The 21,863-nt window shown below is 35.3% G+C and overlaps 1 protein-coding gene across 1 annotated transcript in view; it reads left to right on the forward strand.

Moving 5' to 3' along the window:
• Positions 1 to 21,863, forward strand: part of rdl1 (GABA-gated chlorine channel alpha subunit) — an 88,791-nt gene that overhangs the window by 54,506 nt on the left and 12,422 nt on the right. The window contains exon 2 of the mRNA XM_073074522.1: positions 6,342 to 6,445. Coding sequence (XP_072930623.1) covers positions 6,342 to 6,445 — 104 coding nt within the window. The remainder of the gene's footprint in view (positions 1 to 6,341; positions 6,446 to 21,863) is intronic.

Genomic DNA, 21,863 nt, shown 5'->3' on the forward strand with positions numbered 1-21,863 from the left:
AAGGTTAGACATTATTTTCAAAAGCTTGATACATTTTATGTATCAAGCTTTTGAAAATAATGGCGGCGGTAAGATTAAGCTTGTTCGATGTAGGCATTCGAGAGCGGGTCGATCAATAATATCTGACATTAGCAGCATCCATCTGATGTAACGCACGCAATGCAGAGGCCATGAAAGCGTTATTTTTATTCTACGATGCCCGACTCCTGTTTTAATAATACAAATGAAAGGCCCATATTAAAAACGTTAATGCATCTTCCATCCTCTACCCACGTGAAGGGATCGCGTGATGTTAAAAGAGTGAAGGGAACTCGAAATTTCGTGTTACAGATTTCGAGCCTTACGCCGAAATTGTAAGGACGAAATTTTCGCACCCGCCACACTCTCAGGGCCTGCCCTGCGCGGTGCGTCAGCTACGCCCTTACACTGACTATTTTTAGACAGCTGAAAAAGGTGCCATTCCTCTAAAAATATTGATGGATTCCACACATTCTTATATAATAACTGCGAATTCATATAAATCCCACATACGACATAATACGAAAGTTTAAAAAATGATACGAAAAATATAAAGAAAATCGTAACATTGTAACATAACGCGAGTACCACAAGGTCTTGTGTAATCGTACTGTGAAAACCCACGTTTGTATGAGAAACCTTGGACCATTTTTACCACGGTTTCATTTCGTTTTTGGCTGGTATCCATGTAGGCGAATGTAGCAGTCAATCGATTAAGCCACAATGGTTTAGCGGAACACGCCTTAATTCTCGAGTAGGAACTAAGAACGCCATTATTTCAAACCATAGCTAACAGGCGTCATAATATATTATGACCTACTTAAGGGTTAGAACTTTATTTTATGTGACATAATGTTATATATACGAGTAGTTAACTAAATTACATATTTCGCGTAATTTTTTTTATGAAGTTCATGATTATGAAGTTATTAATTATCTCCATTCAAAGAAACTGTTATAAATATCATCATCTGGCGACGATATGAGATTAAACAATTATCTTTTTTCCAACAAGTGCAAGAAATATAAGTTTAAATGTAAGAGTATATTAAAGTCCCATTTTAAGTGGTTCGGGTTAAAAGGTTCTGTGTGGGCGAATGCACTTAACATATCAGAATCTGTACTTATCCTTATTCATATTGTATGATTTAATATAACAATCGGATTAGAACAATAAAGATTTTTTTTATATTATAAGTAAAGAATACATATACGGACGAAAGTGCTGGCTAAAGCTAAGTAGTACTGAGTAACGGCGAAGGAAAGCTTTGTCCAAGCATTGTCCAATTCTTGTGTAACTGCAGACTAAAATGTTTTTAAAACATTGTTATAAATATCAAATTTTCCATGACGTGTATACCCGGAAAAAAAGTATTAAAACCAAACCAATTCATGCTCTTTTTTCTTTTTTCACGTATATTGCATAAAAACATATATCATATTGTTTTAGACACGAATACGTGAACATTCCACTCGAAATATGTCACGTGAAAAATACAATTCTACTTCCAAAATTTCGACTACAAAAGCAAAATTTCGACCACTCGGTTATTTTAGATTTTTTGCAAACAGGTTGGTTTACTGGGACGTTTATTTGTCCGAACTTTCCATAAGTTAAAAATTTTGCTTCTGTATTTGTGCACGCAAAACTCGAAAAATAATCGGTGAATTCTGAACATGAAATTTTAACAAAATATTCTAAGTGCAATTTATAGAAATCTATATAAGCGTGCTATTCTTCTATTATACTTTCATGTATAGTGTTATCTGGTACAGGAGAAACACACACGCACACATTGGTCCACATCTTTATCTCGTAGGAGATACTCTTTATCAGCAGCCCCTGTGTATTAAGTTGCGCGGTTAATATGTATATGCGTAATTTGTATATTATTTGTATATTATTTTTGACGGTGCTTAAATCCTTTGTGGTTCGACTGCGGCGGCATCACCGCCACACTTATGTCTGCCTCATAACAGCAGTATTGACCATTGATGTGTTCTGGTTTGGAGGGTGTAAGGGAGACATACTTTTCCGAGGCGTTCCAGCTTAGTCCTCGAGGTAGCTGCGCACCTGTGGCCGACTCCAGGTAGGAATACCTAACCCTATCTGGGGTTGACTACAGGTGTACTTGGGCAGCAGTAGCCACTTACCATTAGGTGGACTGCAAGCTCGTCTGCTACTCCCATACTATATAAAAAATATTACATTAAAAATTACGCATACAGATATTAACCTATAACACAATTTATGTATAATGTGTTCTACTTCTATATGCCCAAATTTCATTCTAGTTAATAACGGTTAACATGTCTACGATGTATATAAAAGTATGAGCGTTTGATTATTTCACAGATAGCGCTAATTCACAATAGAACGTTCTCATGTGAACGGAATGGTCAAATAAGCCAATATGCATCCGACACATGCATTGTCACAGTCAAAACTGTCGCTCCAATCTAATACGAACTAGCATACGTTTACTAGCTCACTAAGGGAACTAATTCATGAGCGATAGCCTATTTACGTCTGTTGCTGACAAGGCCTGACGGTCGACGACAGTCATCGAATTTCGCCGCGTGTCTCCAGCGATCAGTAACTGCTACTGAACGTTGCCGTCAGTTATCAGCAACCATAATTTAAAGGTGGTAGAACCCTTTGTAGTTCGACTCCGACGGCACCACCGCCACACCTATTTCTGCCTCATAACAGCAGTGTTAAACACTGCGGTGTTCTGGTTTGAAGGGTGTGGTAAGGGAGACATACTTTTTCGAGGCGTTCCAGCTTAGTCCTCAGGGATAGCGGTGAATCTGTGACCGATCTCAGGTAGGTATATCTAATCCTATCTGGGGATGATTACATGTGTCGATGGGCGGTAGTAGCTACTTACCATCAGGTGGACTGCATGCTCGTCTACTACTCCTATATTATATAAAAAAAAACCTACGACCACCCTCGACCATCAAGCGGCGACAGCAAACGATCATCACCGATGTCGCCGACTATCGCCAGAAATCGCTAGTGGTCGCCAGCAATTGTCGCTGACAAGAACTATCACTCCTTTTACCTCCCTTCTAGTTCGAAAATTCGGATTAGACTTAATTTCCAATACGCTATTAATATAGGTAATCATGGATGCTTATAATAGCTTGTAATGTGATGGATATATTTCATATAGCCGTAATATCCAAAGCAAATCAAATTGTTTAGAGGTATTTTCTCTAAACAATTTGATTGCTTGCTCACACTTGCTCAAAAACTTTAAACTCGAACAAAAGATTTCTATAACTTTATTTAAAACCTAATGACATTTTCTGTCGTCAAGATGCTGAATGCAGTCAGATCGAATTCCTTAACGGATTTATTGCGATGAGAACGGAAGATTATGGTATTCATAATAATCCTATAGGAAGTCGTTCCGTCAGACAATTATTTTCGCTCTTAGAAATTTCCACTACGAGCAAAAGCCTGTCATTATTAATCTATAGAATAAAATCGGAATCGAATCGGTAGAATTTAATCTACTGCACAGAATATTTTACACCTGATGGGAATTATTTAATAAAACTAAAACATAGGATGTTAAAGTTATTATTTTATTTGTATTATTGAATTCAGACAAAACTTTAGATTTGAATTACAATTTAGGGTAGTCATGTATTTGTGATGTAATATTTTAGAAGGTAGGACGAACTCGTAATTTCTTGGTGCTGATGACCTGCTTACAAATTATATGACTATTATTGTCATTTATCAATGATATATAGTGAGATAAACTTGTACGGGACGTTGCAGCTTAGGGAGCTAATATACAAGCAATAGCTGGTAGTCACTGACGACAGTCGGTTTGTATACCACAGCACTTTGTCGAAGAAAACATCTACGCGTCTACTTTTTATGATAGCAAAATCTATTTACTTTTACTGTTATAAAAGTATATGCTCCTTATTAAAAAAAATCGGAAGTACTAATTTATGCAATCAACACTTTAATATTCATACTTACTTAGTAATTAGTTAAGCATTATAAGAAATCCGGCCATTCGCTTGCGTAATTGAATTTGATACAAAGCCTCTATACAGTTACTTTAACTAAAATTCCACATCAATCTGCTATCGTAATTGAATAATGCCCATCATTTCGCTCATCAGTAAATTAATAGGTGTCAAGTTACCGTTATTATATTCACGGCTATTATTTTCATTTATCAGCAATTAGTAGGTGTCAAGATGTGAAATTTAATATCTCCTAGTTATTTACTGCCATTATTTGGTTCAATGTTTCGTAATTATTGTTACGTTTAATAAATTCGATTTCAATTAAGTAATTTGGCATAATGGTGTTATTCATTTATTATTTTTTGATATAGAAATATGTTTAAGCCTCCGTAACCGTTAAGGAATAAAGGGTATTGAATAGCCACCATCTTTAGGCATAGAAGCTTAGGTCTATATCCTTCAAGTTGGATCAATAGCCTAATGGAGACAGGAGGACACCATTGAAAACGGGTGGCAAATACCGAATATGGCGGCATATATCTAGTACTGGATTTCAAAAGGCTGTGGGGCTGGTTGGGAAGCAATATAAGTTGTCATATTGTTTGAAGTCTCGTACTGTGTCTGTATCTGTAAATTCCTGATAGCACCTTCTATGTAATTCCATTTAAGATGAAATGTAGAGGAACATTATTAGTTATAGGAAACGAAGTATAAACCAATAGAGCTATGGACATCGTTTTTTTAATTATTGTAGATAGTAGCGTGTACTGTTATAATGTAGAGGTATAAAAAAGTGTGGATGTGGTGGTAACCATTAAGGGTTTTACGATCATAATCGATGCTATTTATGGTTTCATCTTCAAGATGACAAGAACTAGTTAGCTGATATCAAGATAGTTCTTGATTCAATTTAACACGTGATTAGCATTAAACAACGATAGCTCTGTGGTATAAACTCCTCACTTTAGAAGTTCTAATTCCAAGCAAGCATGTCTAATTTGAGAATGTCATTTGATTTGGTTCTATCGGCGAATAAAATTATGCGGCGAATAAAATGCTCCAGCATCTTTTCCGCACACCTAAACACTTTCAAGCTAGGAAAAAGCCTAAGAAGTATTAACCGTAGGAATGGTCTTTCTTAGGTCCTTGTTAATCCATGGGGATTAACAAGGATAATGGAAGTATGTATAATAAGAGTAATTAGATCAGTCTGAGTTCGGATCCCGAAGCACCACCGTTTTGCCCGTACCTAATAGCAACTTCGTCTTTAGGAGTAGCGACGCATCTATTGCCCCATCCGATGAAGGTCTAGAAGTCCCCGAGGACTAAAGCCAGCAAGGGGGTGTTTAGTGGGTGGGGCATCCCTTGAGGAGTCCCACACTACCACGCAACTGTCGTTGGTAGTAGTGCATGATCATTGCCGCATTACCGCCTTCCTCTTCCAGGGCAACCCTTTTTGTTGTCTGGACCCAAAAAAAAATATATTGCCAAACTCAAACAAGAATCTAATTTTATCTGTAGAATATATTTTTTCAATAGCAACTTGCCATCAGGTGGACTGCATGCTCGTTTGATATTACAATTTAAAATAAATGATTATCTTCGAACGTTAGACAAGCCTTGTCCTTCGTTGCAAACATCGCTTACAGAGATATTTGAATTGCTTGCGGCGTCTTAGATAATATTCCATCGTTATAGAATTTAAGCGCCATTGTTAGAACAGTTAGCTTGGAGGTTCTATGAAATACAGTTCTGTAATGTTCCTATTTGGAACATTTCTGTAATTTGTCGAGCAAAATTTATTAATTTGAAATTTAAATCTATGACATTTGATTTGATAGCGGGTAACTTTCCGAATAAAAAAACTACGATATTGTTATTTACTTTTATTAATAAGTATCAAATACTTGTATTTTTCATTTATTATTATTAGAACATTTTTGCTAAAGAAAGAACCTAATTAATTCTATTATTATGATCCGAAAACATTTTCTAATATCCTGTGGCGGTAATTAACAACAGGATAACGATGTTCATAATATTTGTAATAATGTTCGTACAAAAATAACCTTCACATAAGATGCGCATAAAATATTTCGAATAATCCGAATACTCATGGACATCTGTCACAAAATTTAAACACATTTTCAAGTCTGCCGCAATTGCGTTCCTACAGTTTAACTTTAAATTTCCTTACCACTCTCTAGAGCAGATTATAGCAATGCTATAAAGCAAGATACGAGTATGAAGAGTCTGCCTTTAAAAATATTTGTCGATAAATAAAATAATTTGATTGAAAAAAGAACATTTTTTTTTATTTACAGAAGCGCTGGAGGAGGAGGTGGGATGTTCGGAGACGTCAATATATCAGCAATTTTGGACTCATTTAGTATAAGTTATGACAAAAGAGTAAGACCCAATTATGGAGGTGAGTTTCGTCAGAAGTCATTTATTAATTTATATAGCAAGTGTAAGTTATCGATTCTAAACAAATTAAGCTTCTAAATTTTTAGAAGTCATTAAAAAGTCTTACTTTTTCACCTATACTACAACAACTGCACTACAACGGTAACTGAGAGGGTAGTACAAATTTGTAAAAAAGTGTGAACGAGCGAACTACAAACGACACTGCACTTGAGGCTGGCCACTTTCGCTAAGAAGCGATTTTGTTATTATGGCAAGAACGTAAGACCCAAGACTGCAGTGATGCTATCACATAACCACTGGTTGCCCGTTTTCTGCGATGTGGTGTGGTTATGGTATTTGTTTATAGGTACACTATAAACAAATACGAAATACGACATACGACTTACGACCAAAATACGCAATATCTAAACCGGGAGACTTTTTTGTTACTGTTTATAAACCATGTGCGTAAATATAACAAAGTGAATTTTATTTTACAAACTTCCCGCAATTGTGAATATCATATTTTAAAAATTACACATTTAATTTTTCTTTCGTAAAAAATGGGACGAGATATTTTTCATAGAATATATCCGAATATTTGCGTGGATTATAAACTAAATAATATTTAAGCCTTTGAATGACCATACTTTTACATAAAACCGTTTATTAAAAGCTAATGAACCGATTACTTGTATTGGTTTTAATAACCTTAATTGATTATGTTAATAAATAACTTGATAAATTGAAAACATTCATTAAAGCGTTATATTAAAAGAGATTAAAAATGGTATGGCTTTATTCATTATAAGGGACATATGGGATGGTAAACAAAAGAATACCCCTTTATAATAGATTAAGGGATGATGTGGCGAAAACTAACGCTCCTGGTACTCGGTCAAATATTTTCATCAAATCTTGTAGGTCCACTACAAGTGAGCATGGAAAAAAAACGTCAAAAAAATAAAAGGAGGCCGATGGGAAAGTTATGGGGTGAGGAAATGCTTTATTTTGACCCATTAACTAAATGTTTGTTGCTCGTGCTTCGGATTCTAACTTTTTTACTTATATCCCTAAATGACGTTTCTGTCAACGACTACACACATAAATCGGACAGTCTTAACTCTCTCATTTTTTTGCGGAAGGACTTGGGAGAACCTATTCGAAGAACGCGAGTGAGTGTGTGTTGCATCACGGTTGACCGATCACCAAGAAAGGCAGACGGCACCACTCCACGGCTTTTATATACTTTTCCACCTGCATTGTTATCACTAATGCACAAGAGTTCAAAATTACATTTCGGATAAGAATCAGCGACCTAAAATCATACAATAGTCATTTAGTTATTTAGAACTTTATTCGCGAAAATGCAACGTTTCGTGTTTGAAACTTATTCATAATATTCATGACATCAAAATTTAATGAAAGATAAAAGCAAAGGAAAGTTCTGAAGGTAGGCTGATAGAACCATTTGTGTTCCGACTCCGTTGGTACCACGGCACAACTATTTCTGCCTTATAACACTAGTGTTAAACGCTGCTGTGTTCTGGTTTGAAGGATATACTCGTATAGGTAAGGAACGTAATTTTTCGACGCGTTTCAGCCGAGACCACAAGTGTAGCAACGAGTCTCTAGCCGACCTCAAGATTCTAATCTTATATAGGGTTGATTACAGAGGTCCTTGGGCGACAGTAGCCACTTAATATCAGGTGGACTGCATTCACGTTTACTACTTCTTTAGTATAAAAATAACCCAGCGGAACCTCACAAATCCAAAATCCACTCTGTGTCCAGCATTGGGACATAATAAATGGTGTTATCTTCGATCAGCTGATACACATTTATTTTTGGTAGAATATACAGGAAATTAACTGATTTCATAAACACTAATTTATTTAGACAAATTAACTGTAATTAGATCATTTCCAAAACACATTTATTGATAGATTCCGGTGTGAATAATTATGGCGCTGATTGTCTCCTAGCTCGGTTAGCTCTGCAATATTAATTTAAATGCGATGATGTTTGCCCTCACTCCCCTCTGTATTCCGTACCGGCTATCATGGCATCGACGGACTTTAATAAATATTAAATGATGGCCGAAAATATCAGCGTCTATACTACTAACATTTAACGTGATTTTCTGTTAAATAACACTGATATGATTTAAATTAAACGAACAAAATGTAGCGCAATACTGCAATATTATTCATTAAACTAGCAAATATGTGAATACACTTCTATCTGAATGCTTTTATAAGTAAGAATAATCTTCATAGGCAATAATTTGTAATACATTTTTACCCGGCTGCTAAGGAAGGGTTATATTTTTCGCGCGTATCTTGTATGTTCGTCTTTCTTTATTCGATCGGATCTAACAAATGGCTGGATGAATTTCAACAGTTAATTAAACGGAGATTATAAAAACATATTTGTTTACATATAAAACAGCAAGGTGACTGACTGACTGATGAACTAAATGACTAATTCTTTTTTTATTAAGAAATCAACATACAGCTGTAACCGCGGACCTTAGAGTTCTGAAATTTTGCACATAGGTGGTCTATATAGCGTACATAAGTACTAAGAAAGTCCTTTTGGAAATTCTGCCCCTAAGAGGGTAGAATAGGGGATGTCAGTTTTTTGAAATCCTTTAATTTTGAAGCAACTACTATAAAATTTAGTATTTGGCTCTCTGGATAGCAAGAACACATCTATTTATCACCTTCCGAAAAACCAACCCCGTAGAGGGTATAAAAGGGATTCAAAGTTAATTTGAACAACCGTCAATTTTGAAGCAAACACTATGAATCTCCGTATTTGACTTGCTGGATAAAAATAATCAAATTCTACCCCTAACGAGGTAAAATAATGGCTGGAACTTTGAATTACTGAAGTGGTAGATTTTTTCGCGATATAGTAACACGTTTTAAAAAAAGTTAACCAAGCCCATCGTAAAAGGGTATCAAAATATAGGAAATCAAAAGGAAATTACACATACATTATATATATACTTATACATATATAGTCAAGATGCCCATATAACGAAGATACCATCGAGATGACTGTCTGACTAAATGAGTAGTGTTGCTGTGTCAGAGATCAACACAAAGGAAAACATTAGAGTGTTGGAATTTTACTTATAGGTTATTTATATAGCATAAATGAGCACTACGAGGATGAAATAGAATAATATTGAATACATCTCCTAATTTTGAAGCGGATACCTACTATGAAACTTTGTATTTGTCTTTCTGGATAAAAATAATGAAACGCCTATTTCCCCAATTTTGGAACTTCTACTTCAACCTTTTTAGTGCAGTCGGGTTTTTGATTTTTTAATTAAATTAATTATGATCTAAACTCTAACTAATTAGCAATACAAACTTAGATGAGATAAGCTGCCCGTTTTATGGTTCTAAAGACAAAATATAAAACTCGAAACGAAGCTTAACGAAGGAAAATCAAGAAATAAAGTGCAGACAGAATGCAACGTGGAACTGCGACAAACTACAGAGCGCCAACTGCATCCTAGTTAAACTGAAGAGTACTTGCAGTTTCCCGTCACTATTTTTATTTCTGATATTTGCAGCGTTAAAATTGGAGGAGTTGATTTGTGAAGAGGATTTTAAGCCTAACAAGCTGTTGTCGTATGAATAGTGTTTTTAGTGGATATAACGAACGTGCATGCAATTTATCTGATATACGTGGCCACTGAATAGAATTTGTAGTCAATAGAGTCAAAACCTAATAAAGCAGGTGTGATCTAAGAAGCATTGCAAACTACTGGGTAGCTCACCCATAAACTAAGTTGTAAAACTAGACAAGACTCAAACAGTCCACCATTATTGCCACCCTCTCGAAGTAACTTTATATAGAATAGCTGACCCGGCAAACCTTGTACCGCCTCAAGATCTATTTATCAAATATATTTCATATAAAATATAGCCTATGTTACTCGTGGATAATGTAGCTTTCGAATGGTGAAAGAATTTTTCAAATCGGTCCAGTAGTTTTTGAGCCTATTCATTACAACCAAACAAACCAACAAAGTTTTCCTCTTTATAATATTAGTGTAGACAAGGCTTCTACCTGAAGCGGATCACAGATATGTTGGCACCCCTGTGGACTAAAGTAGTCGCCTTATCAATAAGCCACCTAGCACCTTACCACGCCATTAACGTTTTAAAGAGCTGCTAAACGCTAAAAATAGCTACGACAATTGTACCTCCTCCGTCGAATCATGCTGCCTTCACCGCCTTTCATGTTTATGAATACCACAGAAATACGAAAATAAAATTGACTTTAATAAATATCTCAATTCAATATTTAGACATTACACCTCAGCAGGAAGAGCTTAGAACCCTGTTCGTGTAGTTTTTACGATGAAAAGCGGCTTAGTATGTTTTTGAAAGATTTAGTAAAAATAACTATGTCTTTCATATATTTTCTTTTGAAGTGTACCATACAGAAAATAAAATTGCACTTCTGATAATATAAAAGTTGGACTTCTGAGCATCGCCAAGTAAAAGGATCATTTAAAAAGCTTTTCACATTTAAAATATGTACATTCGAGCTCCAAGAAGGCGTAAATGTTACGCTGCCTTTTCCTGTGGTGCTATTTCCGTGAAATTTTATTTCGTAACTTGGCTTCGTCGCGTCTCAGGTATTGTAATTTAAAATATCTCGCCGTCTGGGTTCCTGTCTGCTGAGTAAGTAATTAAAATTAAAAAGTTAGTTAAGTTTCGTTGCGTATTTATAAATAGAAATGGTTACCTTGTGAAGTAATTAACATTGCTCATTTGAAGTATAAGTGAGAAAAAACTTCGTGTGAGACTATTTCGTAGCAAGCGGTACTTGATGATGTAATAAAGGACATTGATCCCTTACTTTTCCAATAATGGGCTAGGAATAATGGCAGAGAATCGCTAAACTATTAGTACGATGTCTAGCTTTGAATGATAAATTATTTTATGAGATGAAGGGGAAGAATATTCTCTATTTTTATTCACTTGTTAATTTATGTAAATTTTATTATTTTGCATTGCTATTGTATAATTATATTGGGTCAAACCTGCTATATTTTAATATTGTATTACGTATAATCTTTCACTCATGATAGATACTTAAAATAAAAGCGCTTACACATTTTATTACTTGTGAACTTTTGAACTTCACTACAGTAGGTCCATAACATCCTTCTTGTTACTAAAATAGCATTCTTGAACGGTGAAACGAGTTTATTCAGGAAATAGGAAGAAAAGAATTTCCAGTTGCAACTAGCAATTTCGCAGTTGCGCTTGGATGTCAGTTTAAGATTAATGCCCTGGGACTTGCCACTTTCCCGATAAAAATGAGATTTATTAAGAACGCTCGCGGCTTTCTGCAGACATACTCGTATACCTATATAATATCTATATTACATTTTCTGCGTTTCGTTTTATTCTTTACAGGTAAGTAGCGATGACTTTATTCGTAAGGATTGCAACTTAAATTTATAGGAAACTATTTCTATACTGTTTACATTATAAGCGAAAGTCCAAAATATTAGTTTTGACAGATATGAATGAGTTATTTAACTTATATTCAGAAGTTCTCCCGATTAACGGATTAAGGAATGAATAACGAATCTAAATGGAATAAGACGCCTACTAGTATCTTCTATATACAAGATGGATATTTAAAAAAAAAACTATAAGGATTAGCGAAAATGCTGAAAGTAGTTACGAGGCCCATTTTGATAAAAACTAAAACGGCATCATTACTTTTTTTTTAAATATCCTTTACCCTAACCGGGAATCGAACGAGTTCATTTAAAAAAAAATGCACCCTGTATATTATTCTACTATCTTATAGTGTTGCTTATAAGGATCTAATTCTCTTTGAAAAATTCACCCTGTATATAAAAGCGAAAAGATACTCACGTTCAAAAAGTATTATTCAAGGTTTTGCCTAAACTACTGAAGCTAGAATCATGAAATTTAGAATTTAGCTACATATTTTATAATGTAAGAACTAAGAACGGATTTTTTGATATTCAACCGTTAAGGGGGTTAAATAGGGGTTAAAAGTTAGTATAAAAGTCTGTAAATTTTAAAGCAAACTCGTTGAAAAATCATATTTAGCTTCCTGATTTAAAATAATAAAAATGTAATGTACGAGTTTTTCCAAAATCAACCCTGAAGGTGACCCTAATTTGAAATCCAGCACTATAAAAGTTAGCCATTGTGTTGAATTAAGGTTCCATTATATCTAACCAGAATTAAGGTTCCATTATATCTAACCAGTAAGGTTAAATATAATGGAACCTTAATTCGACCGCTTATGGAAAATCAACCCTTATGTGGGTTAAATAAGGGTTGTAAGTTTGTATTAAAGTCCCCAAGTTTTGATATAATCTTTATGAAAATCGGTATTTGGCGTTTCGGTAGAAAATAATTAAACACCTATTTCATTGTTTTTGGAAAATCATCCCTTAAGGTCGTTAAATGTGGGGGTGACAGTTTATTTTAAAATTTGCCATTTGTTGGCCAGTATTACGAATATCAGCCATTGCCTTACAGATTAGATATAATGGAACTTTAATTCTACCGTTTATGGAAAATCAACCCTTATGTGGATTAAATAAGGGGTGTAAGTTTGCCCCAGTTTTGATGTAAGTTTTATGCAAGTTTCCCAGTTTTGATGTAATCTCTATGACGATCGGTATTTGGCTTTTCGTAGAAAATAATTAAACACTTTTCATTATTTTTGGACAATTATCCCTTAAGGTCGTTAAATGGGGATTGGAATTTTATTTCAAACTCCGTTAATCTGGAAGCAGGGACTGTTAAAACTTGCATTTGGCTTTCCGGGAGGAAATAATAGAACTTTCTTAACACCATTTATGTAAAATCTACCCTTAACAGGGTAATATAGGGGTAGTAACTTCGTTTAGAAGTTCATAGATTTTGAAGCAAAGTCTGTGAATTTGGTATTCTGCTTTCTAATTGAAAATAATAGGACACCTTTTTCACTGTTTTTGGAAAATCAACCCTTAAGGTCGTTTAATAGGGGGTGGAACGTTGTTTATAATCCGTTAATTTGGAAGGAAGCACTATGAAAATTATCATTAAACACAATGAAGCATCTGAGTCACTGTTTTTTTAGATCAACCCTTAAGACTAGCCGTCTTAAAAGGGTGTGTGCGATGCCTTTCTGTTTAGACACCTGCTTTAGCATTTTTAACTACTCAACTTTTTTTTTAAATCGTTATTGAACTTATACTTCTGTTGGCGTGTTTGGAAAAAATAACAGAGTGCAGAAGGGATTCACGTAGGGCGATATTCCACGGGCCGTCGTAACATATTTTTTAACATGGGAATGTAATGCGCGTGCTGAAGTACAGAACAGCGGTTTTTTAGTAACGCGCAGACCCGCGGGCCACACGCCACCCATGGGTCACGGATTGCCGACCGCTGGTGAGGAACATTAGCTTTCAGAAATATACTGATGAAATATTTATTGATACATGAGTACATAGGAATGTTTTTTAAATGTTTCCACTAAGGAGAAAAAATAAGTGTTATAAGTATTATACGGGATTTTTTTAGGTTCAATGTTAGTCAGTTAAATTTCAGATAGCGTCTATTCACACCTAAGCAAAACTACACGACAATTTGGACGGGTGCAAATTTCATATATGATAATGCGTAACTTTATTTACATGGACCACCTTCACTACATCGAAAGCACTATGGATACACTGCTTGCCGACATTCTGTCCCTGCCGTGGGGTATAATTGTGGTTATACGTGGTGATGTGGTAGACACAGACCTTGGATAAAAATGTTGGGCTAGAACAGGGCTACAGTATCCCCTGCCTGTCGTAAGAGACTAAATAGGGACTTCGGGGGTTGCGGGCAGCAAGAATGGGAGCTCTAACCGCCCAGCCAGCGACCCTGGAAAGAACCACTCTATGTGACGCTGCATGCCTTAAGCTAAAAACCAAAGTGTGTTTAACGCACTAAAACCCCCTCTGGTTTTAGTGCGTTAATAATTTGCCATACGGTTGGCACCAATCCGATGCCATACGGTTCCCAAGTATACGTTTGTGTTTTGTTTTTCACATACCAAGGGATCGTTATGATTTAAGCATAATGGTTGGCACTTTATGGGTCAAAGAATAACATAGACGGTTCCTATGGAATAGTGTAAATAATAATTATTGTATCTTACATGGAACTTATATTTAAAGGAAGTTTCATTACAGTCCACTAATTAGAGTCCACTAATTAGTATATGTTTCTGAAGAAAGTTTGACCAGTTTAGGTACGCAGTGACGATAAAAGAAGTATTAATATTTAATGTATAAAAACTTTTATTAATTAAATTATTAATGTTACTTTATTACCCGACTGCCAAGGAAGGGTTATGTTTTTCGCGCGTATCTTGTATGTTTGTCTTTCTTTATTTGATCCGATCAAACAAACGGCTGGATGAATTTCAACAGTTAAAGTGTCATTATATTTGTCTCAATGACCCGAGTGTCCTTAGATAGGTGTTAGTAAAAAAAAAATCAAAATGGCGGATTTTTGGCGCGAAATAGTAACACATTTAAAAAAAAAAGTTAACTGAACCTATCGAGTAGGGTATCAAATGGAAGGAAATTAAACGGAGATTATAAAAACATATTTGTATATATATAAAACAGTAAGGTGACTGACTGACTGACTAACTAAATGACTTTTTCATTTTTCAGAAATCAACGTACAGCCTAAACCAAGGACCTTACAGTTCTGAAATTTTGCACACAGGTTCTCTCTATAGCTTGAACAAGTATTAAGAAAGGCCTTTTGGAAATTCTACCCTTAAGAGGGTAAAATAGGGGAAAACAGTCTTTTTGAAATCCTTTAATTTTGAAGCAACTACTATAAAATTTTGTATTTGGCTTTCTGGATAGGAACAAGGACGCACATATTTATCCCCCTCCGAAAAATCAACCCCGTAGAGGGTAAAATAAGGGTTAAAAGTTCATTTGAACAATCGTCAATTTTGAAGCAAACACTATGACATGTTGTATCAGGCTTGTTGGATAAAAATAATGAAATGCTATCTAACGAGTATAATCTATATATCTAACGAATATAAATCTAACGAGGTAAAATAATGACCGAAACTTTGATTTACTGAAGTTATATATTTTATAGACCGTAAATGGTGATTTTTTTCGCAAATTAGTAACACGTTTTAAAAAAGTTAACCAAACCTATCGAGTAGGGTGTCAAAATAAAGGAAATTAAGAGGAGATTACACATACATTATATAATATATCTTATATATAAAATTCTCGTGTTAGTTACCGTAGTCCTCCGAAACGGCTTCACCGATTTTCACCAGATTTTATATACATATTCAGTAGGTCTGAGAATCGGCCACTATCTTTTTTTTACACCTAAGTGCTTATCACTTGTTGTTGTTGTTCATCCTTAACATTTTTTTTATTTATATGGCAACACAACGTTTGCCGGGTCAGCTAGTACATATATACTCGTATATACACATCGAGATGACTGACTAAATGAGAGAGTTGCTGTGCCAGAGATCAACGCAAAGCGAAACCGCTGTACTTAAGCGTGCTGGAATTTTACACATAGGTTCTTTATATAGCGTAAATGAACATTACGAGGATAAAATAGGATAATATTGTTTGAACTTCTTTTGTTTTTGAAGCAGACACCTACTATGAAACTTTGTATTTGGCTTTCTGGATAAAAATAATGAAATGCCTATTTCACTGCTTTTGGAAATTCTACTTCAGCCTTTTTGGTGCAGTCGGGTTTTTGATTTTTTTAATTAATTACTTGTCTATAAAATTGTTAAAGGTACAAATTTACAATTACAGTTATTTGTATGTCATGTCATATTTTTTACACGGTCGAAGCAGCGGGTTCTGCTAGTATATTATAAATGTGTTATAATGTTGAAAATCTCTATAAGTTTGCGCTTAATTGGTAGCATATTCTGTAATATTCATTTTGATGCTTCATTCACAAAAGCTTATTAATATCACGTTCATAACATGACATTATAACAGATATGTAAAATATAAGGCGAATATCACATTTGATAATAAGTACGTTAAAACTGTAAACTAGGATTTTATTGCTTAATTGTTGATCTTCAAGTTCATTATATGAGTTAGGGGTAGAACTAACAACTCCCGCTACAGTGGACCACTGACCACAGAAAGTTGTACCGGAAACCGCATTAACTTTATCTTTATTCGTTGGAAGTACTCGAAATGCAATTTTCCGTCTATTGCTTACTGCTTTTCTTCCCTGGGATATTTTTTCTGAATCTTCAAAGTTATCCGTGAATAAGTTCGCTAGACGTCAAGTGTTATTCAGAAATTTTGATTAGATGCGAACACATAAAATGCCCTTTTTCTTATTTTATAATAAGAAGCCTGCTAAATAATACCAATGTTAAGTGTATTCTGGTTAATACTGTGCTGTTGAAACGGTTGTAGCTCGTAAGTTACACAATTTAGGGTAAATTCAAATTTTATTTCCGCACAAGCATTTAAAAACATTCTTATTACTACTGACTTACAACTCCATTACCAGACCTACTCCGTATCATATTAAAACTCCATTGTACTCCGATTTACATAAGCATGCAAAATTAAACTTAACCGGATACTGAAGTAATTAAATTTAACTTGCAAGACTTGACCCGACGTAAAATACATTTCAAGTTTAATAAGAGTTTATAACAACATCATAAAAATATAAAAATATTAGGAGTGAGTAATATCTACAAGTAAAAATTTTGCAGACGGATAAAAATATACGTTTTAGCCCCGTCAGTTGCAGTAAGGCAGAGACAGTTTATAGCCAAAATTGTTGGTTTTATATCAAACATTTTACCGGCGCTTTCGATAAGTGAACGTTCGAACGAAACCTTAAACCAACGCTGCGCTCTGAAAATTCAAACGTTATCTGATTTTTATACAAATACAATTGAACTGGACCCGTTACTCATGTTCCATAAAAACACTACAGAATAACGGGAATTTTACTCGTCAAAATAAACATTAGTTTAGGATTCCGCTTGTAAATAAGCGAACGGAAAAATGGCATTCAGAACCGGAAAAATAAACTACCTATACCTATTACAATGTCTTTAATACTAAAACTGACTTCTTATTGCCACGAAATACATCTAATCATTGAAATTTTTAAAGCATTATAAGAAAACTGTTATCCCTTTACAATAAATTATACAAATTTAGTTTCCGTATGTTTGTGTCCTTAAATCTTGAAAAATAACTTGGAAAGTATTATATTACAACCATCCATTTTATACCTATGGAGAGTAATGTTTTTGAGTCTATGCATATTTATATTTATATCTCTCATTCTTTGTATTTCTCATGTCCTGCTGGGCAAACGCCTTAACAGATTTTAAGATATGAGGTGTCTTGATCTACAAGTCGCACTATTATGCCGGTCGTAGTTGTTTTTGAAAGCTCGTTTCAGCTACGAAAGACAAAAAGGCATTAGGCAGTAGGTAAAAATCACATTTTCGATACCGCGACTAAACGCAGCAAATCGCCAAAACGGGAATCGTCGATCCTAAGAATAACTAGTCTACGAAAGCCGTAAAGTATATAGGTACATTAAAAGAAAAGACTTGGTTACCTACATTTTTATTGATTATATTGAAAACAAAACGAAAATAAGTTTGTATATCAACTTTTCGACAAGCTACCTTCATATTAAAAAGCTACGGAACTTTGCACGCGAATCAAACTTGTACTTTACGTTGAAACTTTACGTTTTGTTGGAAATTTTGCAATCGGATTTCATGTTTGGCTTCGTTATTTTATTTGCACAATCAGTCGTAATTTACCATTTAAACGCTGATTGTGGCTTCGTTTCGCCACAATTTGTCAATTTATAAATTGTGTAAAAAATTCGTATTCCTCGTACCTACCCTTTTTCTTTATTCATTTGTGTTGTCCTAACACTATTGTAGTAGGAAAGTAGTAGGTACTTTTCTGTGCCGGTGATTTTTAATAGATTAATACAATATGAAAATTTTCTATCACTTCTCTTTAAGACGTTTTCTTTAAGACGAAGAGAGAAGACGAAGTGACTCCGGCGGCACCACCGCCCCACCTATTTCTGCCTAATAACAGCAGTGTTAAGCGCTGCTGTGTTCCCGTTTAAAGGGTGTGGTAAGGAAGACAAGACTTTTCCGAGGCGTTTCAGCTTAGTCCTCAGGGGCAGCGGCGCATCTGTGGCCGACCTCAGGTAGGAATATCTAATCCTATCTGGGGTTGATTACAGATGTCCATGGGCGGCCATCAGGTGGAATGTATGCTCGTCTGCTATTCCTATATTATAAAAAAACTATTATTTTTTAAATTGTGTGATATACCACTTTTACAAACCGCGTTCGAACTACGTGATGAGTATACTTCAGGATCATCCAAGCCGTAGTGAGATAAGTGTCCAGCATTCAGAAAAACAATTGCAGTCATCCTTAAAAATGTGCTCAAAGCTATGTAAAGTCTACATCCCACATTAAGTGGTTTACCAATCTGTACATTCTTAGAGGAGATCCTTGTCTTCTTTCTTTAAATAATTTCTATACTCTTTGATTTTTTTTTCTCAGTACAATGTCGACAATAGCTTAAAAGTTGTGCAACCATTAGGTAAACACACAGATGTCACACAGAAATCGTGTGAGAACCGGCTTTTTCTTTGCGTATATATATATAATTATTATAGAGCTATTTAATTTAATTTGATCGATAACAATCAGCGTAATGGTCTTGATGCTCATACTGATGCTCGTAGATATTGTTATGCTAATTGATTAATAGACAATACATCAATACATACAATTAATGTATACGTTCGCTAACGTACATTAGGAACTATGATGGCATTTTAGATCTACGTAAACAAAGAAATGTTTCTATGGAAATTTTATTGCTAGGAAAGTTGTGAGTAAATTATTTAAAAATATTTTTTTAAACTGAGAACTTACTCTTTGAAATAAACAAAATAACTTAACAATTCGACAACAAAAGTGGCAGAGTATTGTTCTTCACAATGAGAGGAAATAGGCTACTCAGTTGGCGATCTGCAGTGACTTTTTAAACCACATTTTTAACACGCTTTTATTAGCTTGGGTTATATCTATGTATATATGTGACGGAATCTTTGAACCCGATTTTTGTCCACTTTGAACGTAAAATTTAATTCAAAATGTTAAAGAATTATCAAGAAACAATGACAATACACGATTTTAATAATTTGGTTCCATTGTCCTTATCAACATCATCAGGATTAACGATTTTCGAGGCTGTGTTCGAGAAAGTTCATTTTAGTGTCAATAACTGCCATAGCGGGTTTTTTTAGTTTTGCAAATAATAATGTTATTTCCCGATAACTCAAATGTTCTGAAACTTACCTACAATGGATTTAGGATTCAATACTCAAAGGGTAAATCAGAACCCTCCATTGTCTGTTTGTGTCACAGGGCTATATCTCTTAAACCGCAATAGATGCACACTTGAAATTTTTACAGAGATTGCATAATGGTAGCCGCTATAACAACAAATACTGAAAATTAAATTAACTGTTCCTTAATTGATTCCTTAATTAACGGGGCGAATATTAGGGATCTAAATAAGGTGTCGGCGCAAATTCAAGCAAATATGAGACGAGATCACAACGCCTACTTCCATAAAATATGCGACGAGATCGAAGTGCATAGTGGTAAACATGAATCTCGGGACCTCTATCACAAAATTAGATCTATTACAAAATCCCTATCCACTAGAACCTGGGCTATTGAAGACAGTGAAAATCGTATGGTAACAGAACTAGATCGAATATCTGATGTCTGGAGAACCTACTGTCAATCCCTGTTCTATGATCCGCAATCTAATATTTTTACATCAACGGAACCTTGTAATGCTGAACTGGAACCAGACATTCTTATGTCCGAGATCAGAGCTGCCATCAAACATTTAAAGAATGGGAAGGCTACCGGCACAGATGCGATCCCCATTGAGACAATTAGGGCTCTAGGTGAAAAGGGCACCGTTATTTTTCACACGATCTGCAATAGGATTTGGCGAACAGGACTGTGGCCGCTAGAGTGGACTCACACCATATTTACACCTCTGCATAAAAAAGGTTCGACCAAGAAATGTAGCAATTACCGTCTAATAGCCCTTATAACACATGCAAGCAAAATCATGCTACATATTCTCAACGAACGTTTGAAAGCCTACCTTTCTAAGGAAATCTCGCCAGAGCAAGCCGGTTTTATGAAAGGAAAAGGTACTCGCGAGCAAATTCTTATTGTTCGCCAAATCATCGAAAAAGCTCGAGAATTCAATAAACCAACATATATTTGCTTTGTTGACTTCTCAAAAGCGTTCGATTTGGTGAAGTGGCCCATGTTGTGGAGGACGCTACTAGATATGGGTACCCCGAAGCACTTGGTACACCTTTTGCGAAGTCTATATGAAACAGGAACAGCCTCAGTACGAACAGACAATGTACTATCCAAGGACTTCCATCCCAGTACAGGAGTCCGCCAAGGATGTATCACATCACCGCTGCTATTCAATTGCTACACCGAGCTAGTCATGCGCATTACTTTGGAAAAATGGAGCGACGGTGTTACAATTGGTGGGTACAGAATCGCCAATTTGCGGTATGCAGATGACACCACCTTATTTGCTACAAGTCCAGACAAATTGGAGGAATTACTCTTTAAAATGGAACGTGTCAGCCTTGAGTTTGGGTTAGCAATAAATCGCAATAAGACCAAAATTATGACAATAGATCGTGCTACCAATAACTCCCCGCAAATAACAGAAATTGCGAACTGTTCTGTAGTCCGGACGTACATATATCTTGGGGCGTTAATTTCTAATAATGGCGGCTGCATAGATGAGATCAAGCGTCGGATGACAATAACAAGGACTGCAATGGACAAACTTAAGAAGATATGGCGTAATAGAAATATCACCAAAGCCACTAAAACCCGGCTGATACGAACTTTAGTCTTTCCCATATTTTTGTACGCCTCTGAGACATGGACATTACGAGAATTGGAAAAGAAAAAGATAGACGCCCTAGAAATGTGGTGTTGGCGAAGAATGCTTGGAGTTTCATGGACCGAGTTTCGCACAAATGTCTCCATCCTCCAAGAACTCGGGATCAAACAGCGTCTATCTACACTAGTACAAACTCGTATACTCAAATTCTTTGGGCATATTACAAGACGAAATAATGACTCCATTGAACGGCTTGTCGTGCAGGGCGGAGTGGAAGGAACCAGATCTCGCGGACGATCACCCACGCGATGGACAGATCAAGTGAAATCAGCTGTAGGTGGCCCTGTACACGAGTGCTCTAGAATGGCCA

This window comes from Epargyreus clarus, unplaced genomic scaffold (genome assembly GCF_041222505.1).
Source record: "Epargyreus clarus isolate Ecla_fem2 unplaced genomic scaffold, WU_Ecla_fem_2.2 ptg000007l, whole genome shotgun sequence".
NCBI classification, from domain to species: Eukaryota; Metazoa; Arthropoda; class Insecta; order Lepidoptera; family Hesperiidae; genus Epargyreus; species Epargyreus clarus.